General features: G+C 39.4%; 1 protein-coding gene across 3 annotated transcripts; it reads left to right on the top strand.

The window, feature by feature from the left end:
* Window positions 1-11: 11 nt before the first annotated feature.
* Window positions 12-8596, top strand: scamp4 (secretory carrier membrane protein 4). 3 transcript variants are annotated; one of them, XM_088426021.1, is made up of 7 exons: window positions 12-391; window positions 764-790; window positions 1161-1289; window positions 1363-1519; window positions 1980-2081; window positions 3297-3373; window positions 7319-8596. In XM_088426021.1, exons 2-7 carry the CDS (start codon window positions 784-786, stop codon window positions 7426-7428), a joined length of 582 nt encoding a protein of 193 aa, XP_088282147.1. In that variant the 5' UTR covers window positions 12-391; window positions 764-783; the 3' UTR covers window positions 7429-8596. The 3 variants fall into 3 exon arrangements, with proteins under 3 accessions (XP_088282147.1, XP_088282146.1, XP_088282145.1); XM_088426020.1 differs by having other exon boundaries at window positions 15-387; window positions 762-790; window positions 3256-3373; XM_088426019.1 differs by having other exon boundaries at window positions 15-391; window positions 3256-3373.
* Window positions 8597-9588: the final 992 nt, after the last annotated feature.

Below are 9588 nucleotides of genomic sequence, written 5' to 3'. Positions count from 1 at the left end.
TCCAACCTCTCTGGAACGCAGCATGATATGACTTCGCTGGCCAGCTTTTGGTTACTGTTCACGTTTTGGTAATTGTCATTCATCAAAATTGTGTTTAATTGTTAGGGGAGGCTCTAAACAAACGTTCTGTTTCAATTGAAGATAGTTATGTAAGCATGAAATGTTTTTGGACCCTGTGTTTTAACGCTTGGGCGGGTTCATCGTTGAAAGTCACGCGCTTCCTGTTTACAAGCACCACGTCGATTGTGGGAGCTGTAGTTTTTTTAACCCTTTGTCGTATTGAACGTAACTGAAAGGGAACTACAGGCGCGTTGGCGCTGCCCAGCTGCAGTGGGCCATAGAGGAAACGCATCCAGAATGATTTGCCGACCACCCCTCAAATCCTTAGAAGGTAAGCGTTTTTTTTCCGCCAACGTATTATTTGCGTAATTTGACATTTGTAATCGTGATACACGGGTTTTTGTTGTCGAAAATGTGTCCCTAAAGCCGGTGCCTGCGTAAATTGGAAGTTTAACGGAGAGTGCAACTCATTAGCTTTTTAACGTTACATATATGAGACGAAACTGAATTTCTGAAGCATTTACATGTGTCCAATTTTGACATCAACTTAAAAAACGCACGTAGCGCGCGTTTATGATCATATAGGAAACCTTGTAAAAGGTCAAAGTTATAAGGCTGTAATATGAATGACGATGACCAGAACTTTACCCTCTGTATGACTGTTTTTTTGTTTTGTTTTGTTTTTATGAATGTGTCTTTTTAGGGCAACATTAGGATTACAACATGACAGGTTTGTCCCTTAAAATTTTTTTTGTCAATATCTGTGGTTTAAAAAAAGTGTTTTAACTTGAAGCACAAGTGCAGTATTAGCCCTCTGTGTGGATTGAGCTTGAAATGTACCCCAAAATTTCAAAATAAGACCTAAAAGTGACAATCAAATGTAGGGCTCCCACACGGACATTACTAGTCAAGGGATTAGAGGTGTGGGCCTAACTACACCACACATCGGTAATTGATTGAATCAGTAAGTGGTTTCACCGTTGTAACTGGTCCCACTAGACCACCAATTAAATAAAAGGTCCAGTACCCTTGCTTTAGCACAGTGTTCAATTATATATTGGAAGATTGAAATTCCTGGTTGATTGACTTTCTCTTTCCAGAACGTGCAAACAACTTTCCTCCGCTGCCTAAATTCCTAAAAGTAAAGCCATGCTTTTATCAGAATATCCAGGAGGAAATTCCCAACCAACATCAGCTGCTGGTGCAGCGAATCTTCACACTTTGGATCAGTAAGTTGCCTTGTCATGCATATATGAATGCCGCTTCCTGTTCTCAGTCAAAGAACACTGTCATTTGCTGCAGTTTATTCAGCGACGCTGTGCTTGAACGTGATTGGTTGCATTGCCTGGTGGGCTGGGGGGGGTTCAGGCTCCAACTTTGGTTACGCCTTGCTGTGGCTCCTCCTCTTCAGTCCTGGCAGTTATGTCTGCTGGTTCAGACCCATCTACAAAGCTATCAGGTGTGTTGCCTTCTAAAGGCAGTAGCTTTAATCCACAGAAAACCTGGTAAAATCTCACAAACCCCATTAAGTGGCTTCATGAACCGCAAGGGGCACTTATGCTCATTCATTTGAGAACCGCAGAAATATAATACTGTACTTACGGTATTAGAGAGGAAACAATGACAAATGTGTGTGTGTAGGCACACTATTATTAAAACAAATGTTTAAAACAACAAAAACAATTTGCAGTCAAAATTTTACTTTGAATCATTCGCTTATGCTGATGGAAATTATATCGATCAAAGCTGTGACAGGTGAAATTCATACATTTAAGGTGAATTTTTCCTGATAGTTGTACTCCAAATTTGACACACATTAAGGTGTTTGACTATCAGACAAACACAGTATTGGGAACAAAGGAAATCATTATCATCATTTGATAGTTGGTTTGTTTTTGTTTTTTTTACTGTGTCAACAGGGCTGATAGCTCCTTCAACTTTATGGCCTTCTTCTTCATCTTCTTTCTTCAGCTGGTGCTGGCTGTCATCCAATGTTTAGGCTTATACAACTGGGGAATATGGTAAGGTGCAGCAAGCAGTCGTGTCAAGGAAGGACATTCATTTTATTTTATTTTTTGTGGAAATCTACCTGTTCCATGACACTATTTGATGCTTCTATTTTTCTAATTTTAAAAACACAGGAAGTAGTGTTAAATGACTTTTAAAGTTCATTTCTTCCAGATTCTTGTCACCATCATTAATCCAATTACCAACATTATTAACTGCCACATTAATAACAATAGAGGATAAGCGCTATACAAAATTCTACAATGAAAAAAAGCTATTTGGAAACCGTTTGGAAAGTCAACTGAAAGGAGGATACTGAGGCGACATGGTTCATTGGTAGAGTGGTCGTCTCCCAGCTGAGAGGCTGTGGGTTCGATCCCCCAACCGTCAAGACCATGTTGAAGTGTCCTTGAGCAAAACGCTGAACCCCCAGTTGCTCCTGATGCTGCGTCATCAGTAGGTAAATGTCTAGTTGGTGTAAAGCGCTTTGAGTACCCAAGGTAGAAAAAGCGTTATAAAAGTGAAAGTCCATTGACCAGTTTTTACCATTCTGAAAATGCAACTTTCATGCATGCACAAGTCACTGATAAATCGTACAAGAAACCCCGTTCATAGAAAGAGAAAATAAGAGATTCATATTTAATCATGGGGATTTTATTTTTCATTGTACTTTTTAAACTCTGCATCAAATACCATTTCAGATGTAATAAATACAATACTTTAAACTAACGACATTTTAGTCCTTTAGTAACCCATTATGTGTGGTTTTTTTTTAAATGTAGGATTAAACAAGAGTCCCTGGTTAAAACCCACACATGCATGGGTGAAGCACGCAAACCGATTTGAATCCATACATCTCGACTGTGAGGCAAACGTGCACACAACAGTGCTGCAAGCTTACACATTATTTGAAAACAAAAGCAGTCCCAACACTCTTATTAAATGCCTCTGTAATTGTGTATATAAATACGCATGGTCACTATTTGTTGACTTACGGTTGTACTGGATTTCGTATGTCTCGCATTGCCTCCACTGCAGCAGCAGACAATCGATACTATTTTCATCATGTTCATGTGCAGCTCATCGCATGCTCACACATGGCTTGTAATATTTTCTTACGGATTCACTTTGCTTAAATTTGGTGGACTAACTATACTAATTTTTCTCTTGTCACCCGACACCACATAGTGGTTGGATTGCTACAGTGACATTTTTCCGTTACAACACAGCTGCTGCCATTGTGATGCTTCTCACCACGCTGCTCTTAACACTAGTGACCGTATTAATGGCACTGGTGCTCGTCAAGGTGAGAGCTCTCTCTCTCTCACACACACACACACACACACATACTTAGACACAGTACAGCTATCCATACGAGAGGTGGAGGACTCGGGTCACATGACTCAAGTCACATTTACAGTAAGTCACCAATTTTAAAACTTTGGGCTTGTTTGGCCAAAGGTTATAAAAGATTCAACGACTTTGTCTTGAACGACAGTATATGACTTGACGGGTCTACCCCTTAAATATAGAAATTAGTGTGGGACCGATATGATACATTAAAAAGATTGTACGGGTATCGACAAATAATGCGCCCATGCCATTTACTAGTCGTACCACTGGATTTTGAACGCAGAACCTTGCAGGGCTGTAGTATAGTTGGCATGTTTATAATTTATAATTTTAAATTTATAATTATATTTGTATATTATAATTTCATATCTTATAGTATTGTAATTTTCCAGGACTTGACTCGTGTTTCTTCACATTTGACACAGCTTGTCATGGACAAGCAAAGTATTTTGTGTGTCGCTCTGATAGAATTTTTTTTGGACCCTGAAGCTGAATACTGTACCAATACCACCCCATTTGAATTGTTTTTTTTTTAAATACTTCAGAAAACACATGAATGAGGTCAAGAACTGCTTTAAAAATATTTTATGAAATTGAAAAACAATAGGCAACTCAGTAGTGCACTGATTAGCACGACCACCTCACAGTTAATGGACCCAAGTTGAAATCCAGCTAGCTCCAGCGTTCCTGTGGGAAGTTTGCATGTTCTCCCCGAGCCCACTTAGGTTCTCTCTGGGCACTTTGGCTTCCTTCCACAGTCCAAGAACATTCATGGCGGGTGAATTGGACATACTATATTGTCCTTAGCTGTGATTGAGTGCATGAATGGTTGTTCATGTCTGTGTGCCCTGCCATTGGCTGGCAAACAGTTCAGTGTGTCCCCTACCAAGTGTCCAGCAAGCCTGCAACCCTTGTGAGGATAAGTGGCTATGGATGGAAAACAATAATAACACAAAGTAAGTCCTGTAGAACATTTTGTATTTCCTGGTGTGGTGACTGACAATAAAAGTAATGAAACTCTTCTATAAACCTTTTGAGTTTTGTCTGAGAAGGCCAAAAAAAGTCCAACTTAGTCAAATCAAATTAAAATAACAAATAATTGTCACGTTCTGTCTGGGTTTTTCGGGTTTTTGGATTTAGTTTAAGTAGTTTTTGGTTGATTTCGTCTGACTCATTCGTGTTGGTTTCCCTGCGTCTGCCTTTTTCTCTTTTCAGTCTCGTTAGTTTTAGCTCGTCCACCTTTTGTCCGTGCGGCCCCGCTCCTCGCGTGTTAGCCAATCCGGTTCCCCTGCCTCTTGTCCCAGTCCAGCTGTAGTGTGTTTTCTGTAATTAGTTTTCATGTATTTAAACCACTGTCCTTCTGTTGCCTTCCTTGGATTATTGTACCTTTCACCCCACCCATATCGTCAATTTGTGTTCCCTGTGCCGCTGTGCTTTTTCCCCTCCTACTCGCCCTCCATTCTTCCCCGTCATCCGAATTAAGTCTCGTGAGTTATATTCCGTTCCTCATTTATTTTGCTACTTTGTCAAGTTTTTGTCTACTGCTTTTCCTGCCTTGTTTTATTATTAAAAGAGCATTTTTGTTTGAGCACACCCTCTCTGCCCTCCTGCGTTTTTGAGTCCCTTTCCCTCCACCGCCTCACGCCGCCATGCCACGACGTGACTAATATATGAGGTCCCTTTGAGTGGATAAGAACATCTCTCCCGGCATGTGTTAAAATGCGATCTGTCGAAATGGCAGCGTTGTCAGGCTGTCAGCATCAAAGTGTGCAGTTTGAGCACATTACTAATTCATGCTAGACGCTCTGGAATGGACCCCGAGTCCCCGATAAGCACTAGCAACAGGTACCCCATGCCGATATTAGCGGAATTTCATTGTTTGTCATGACCTGAATTGGCGGTTAAACATGAAAACAGATAAACCTTGTATTTTGTGGGCATGCTTACAAGCACAGGGAGAAAAAAGTCAAAAGAAAAGCGCACTGATGCATTTATGTCAAGTTTTTATTTTGATAAAATTAGGTTTATTTTGAAGTCGTTGAAGGCCTTATCACAGTGTTTCAGATATGGCTTGCTGTCGCAGAGCTTATATTTTTTTCTGACGTGTATCCAAATACAGTATCTGGGTATTCGGGGGAAGACAGAAAATGCCTCAAGCATATTTTTTTTTTAACTAAGGTACTCCAATTACTGGAGGACTATCTCACATTTGTTCTCAAAGGAAATGGGCTGCTTGCAGGGCATAGTCGAATCTTAGTTGAATCTAAGTGGCAAAATGGCTACCCCTTAAAGGGACACTGTGTAAGATTTAGACCGTTTTTCAATACGGACAGCAGGAGCTGCTGCAGGTGTTGCATTTCCCATTGTTTAGCCATAACAGACATGGCAGCCTCCGGAGAAGTGCCCCTCCCCATGTAATATAATTGAATGATAACTCGACCTACGATGATATTTAAAACATACCATTGGTTGTAAAGAGCACATTTATTTGCAAGTTTTTGAGATTTATATTCATTTCATTTATTCCTTTGTAATGAAAAAGTCTAAATCTTACACAGTATCCCTTTATGGTGGATTCTGATGCTTAATTTATGACAAAATTAAAACAAAATAATAATCAAAATGCCAGTGGGGGCACATAGAACATTTTTGGGTTGAATGTTTTGGGATTTTTGACTGTCTGTTTACTCCCTGTTTTCCTGCACACAGGGTTGATAAAGCAAATGTTTTCGTGCCTTCTAAGAAAAGTGTTAAGCATAGTGAAATTGTTCTAATTTTTGTGTCATTGAAATAGCATTTTTTTTCTTTGAAGGTTTACTAATCTCAATTGGACTTAGACCTTTGGGACTCTGACTTGACTTGGATTCGATAAAGGTGGACTTATGCCTTGCTCTCGCTCAATTTGTCTAGTATTCGTCTTTTTTCCTTTCTCAAAAACCTTTGAGGACTAACCTGACCAACTCATATAGCAATAATTTTGCAACCCAGTGAGTATATAGTTCTACAGACTCGCAAGGAAAACAACGGTGAATGTATCATATTTATATAATCCTTGATAATAAAAAATAAAACACGTATACTTTACATGCAGTGCTGAGATGATTACATAGAATTCAAACAAGAAAAATGTGCCAAAATATTTGCATTTGTAAGCAGTTGTAATGGTTGCAGATAGGACAGAGAATTGATGCCTGTGAATATTACTATACTGTATTATGTTTACATGCGTTTTCCCACCGTTTGTTTTTAAATCTCCATTGCTCCAGATGTCCAAAGTATTTTTACTTATTTCTCTTTCTCTACTCTTTTTTTTTTTTTTTTGGCTTTATTTTCAACTTTTATTGTTTTCTTTTTTTCTTTCAAACTATATATTATGTATATAAAACCTATATTTGTTCAAAATAAATCCATCCATCCTCACAAGGGTCACAAGCTTGCTGGTGCCTATCCCAGCTGGCTTCAGGGGTAGGCAGGGGACACCCTGAACTATTTGCGAGCCAATTGCAGGGCACACCGGGGTGAACCACCATTCACGCAACCAATCACACCTAAGGACAATTTTGTGTGTCCAATACACCTGCCATGCATGTTTTTGGAGCGTGGGAGGAGGCTGGAGTGCCCGGAAAGAACCCACTCAGACTTAGGGAGAACATGCAAACTCACCAAATTAAGGCCGGAGCCAGCTGGAATTGAACTGGAGTCCCTCAAATGTGATGCGGATGTGCTAACCACTCTTCTTCCGAGCCATGTTCAAAATAAATGATTCATTCATTCATTGCTTAAGTTAGCCCATTATCACAATCTGTAATTATCTATTTGCGACTGACCCCCACCGCTGTCACACAAACACACACAAACTGAGCACGTCTCATACTTGTCTCATATTTGATTGTCATAGGTGCACAGACTGTATCGTGGAAGTGGGGGAAGCATGACGCGTGCCCAAGAAGAGTGGGGTACTGGCACTTGGAAGACCGCACCAGCCAAGGGCGAGTTCAGCACCGTTGACCAGACTGCTCAAGGCCCCAGCTTGCCGGAGTACCCTGCAGCGGTGCCCAATTATCTGGACAACCGTAGCTGGTAACGGCAACACCCAGTGGTTGTTGGAATGGCTTCATTGCATTTCTTTTCATTTCAATGAGAAAGTACATGGAATAAAGCTTAGCTGCAGAGAAAATTCATCTTACCCACCACAAATTATGATCCCAAAACACTTGGATTTTTTGAGCCTATTTTTACATTAGCTTTAAGACCAAATGATCACAGATCATTTTATCTTGAAAAAAAACGCACCAGAAGTTTATGTGCACATGCACATATGACAAAGATTTTCTGTAACTTCTACTATCACCCCAGGCTAAACTAAGCTCTTCTGTAATGTTAGTCTCTTACTTAATAAGTATATGTAATTACAACATATTCCATTGACACCAATTATTACTTTCCCATTAGCTGGGGCTTTGGCGCCTTCTTAAAGCAACATTCTTAAACAGAAATACTAAATGAAAATAAGTCACTAGATGACTTTTTCAGCGACATGCGAATCAGGGGTAGCACTGACTGTACAGACCAGTATATTTGAGGAAATTAGTGTAGAATTAAATTACAACATTGGCTTTCAGATAATCCACCCCTCCTCATCGCCCTTTTTAGCAGAAACAAGGAGCACTTTTGACACTGAAGGGCTTGTATCTTATCTACTGTACGATCGTGTCTTAAGATGTCCGACTGGAGCTTTGCTTTCTGAATATGATTGATGTATTTTGCATGAGATGAATTGTCACTTGGACTTGCTGGACTACGATCGTGTCTTAAGATGTCCGACTGGAGCTTTGCTTTCTGAATATGATTGATGTCTTTTGCATGAGATGAATTGTCACCTGGACTTGCTGGACTATTTTAGTGAACAATAGTGCACGATGCCTTTTATGTGATTTAACTTGTTTAGCTGTCTGCATAGACTTGTCTGCAGATTCGGCATTGGCTTTAAAAAGATGTATTTGAACTTACTCTTGTGGAATTTGAGTTTAACTTTCCATAAAATATATATTTTTGTATCCGCAACTATATACAATTGCTGTATCTGCATATTGGTCAAGACTATGAATGTTTTCTTGAAAAAGACTGTACATGTCGAGATTGAAAACAAATAAACATTACAATGGCCACAACTCAATATACTGTATCTAGAGTTATCTATTTAAGTATCAGTCTGGCTATGTTGAGGCATTGACCTGGGGAACAGTTCGATTTCCTCATGCAACTCAGCCACTGTCTTAAGTCGCTTTCTATTCACTTATCTTCAGCATTGTGTGAAGGTGGTAGGAAAGTTTGTGAGCTTGCTATTAAAATGGTGCCAAAACCTGTTAGTGTTTGAGCTTAGCAGGTTGCTAGTACATGGTCGTCCTGAAGAGAAAAATACAAATAAATCAACAGGTCAGTTCATAAATGAAATAGCCTCAGGAGTATTAAATTCCAAAGCAAATCTTTTGCATCCATCCATTATTATTCATAACCACTTCTTGAATTGGTTGAACACACTGGACTGTACACGGTATTTCAAGTGTAAACCATTAATAATCTTTGTAATAATCATCTTTAATAATCATGTACAGATTGGACTTTAATTAAACGTCAGGGCCGCTGCTAATAGGACCGCAGCTGTGCGAGACTTCAAAGGAAAAAAAAGAACAGTTCACTTCTGCACAACTACTGTTATTAATTTAAGATATAAGTAAATATGTGTACTGCAGTAATATTTTTCTAATATGTATAGCATGAAGACTTTTCCTGTTTAAAAAACAAAAAAAATGGTATTTATTTATTTTTCATGTGAAAACTGGGGGCACTTTTTCGCGGATTTTCAGCTATCATGGCCGGTTCCGGAACGTATCTACCTAACGTATCTATTTCCACGGATGTGGTACAACTCTATTTCCTCCTTTTTTTACCACCCCGTATTATATTGCATAGACTTATTCGCACTTTATGACGCCATACAGCAAATAAAGGACAATGATGCGGACCAACAGATTGACTGGAAAGCTTCAGCGCTTCATAAGAAAGCTTCATTCGCTTTAACTACTTACTAATATGAAGTGGCTTAGAACGTGACAGGAAGTAAGAATCTGACAAACGTGCAGCGGTAGATACAGACCATTTATACAC

The sequence above is a fragment of the Hippichthys cyanospilos genome, chromosome 10 (assembly GCF_059441005.1).
Source record: "Hippichthys cyanospilos isolate Australia breed blue-spotted pipefish chromosome 10, RoL_Hcya_1.0, whole genome shotgun sequence".
Classification (NCBI taxonomy): Eukaryota; Metazoa; Chordata; class Actinopteri; order Syngnathiformes; family Syngnathidae; genus Hippichthys; species Hippichthys cyanospilos.
This window is presented reverse-complemented; position numbering and strand designations above follow the sequence as displayed.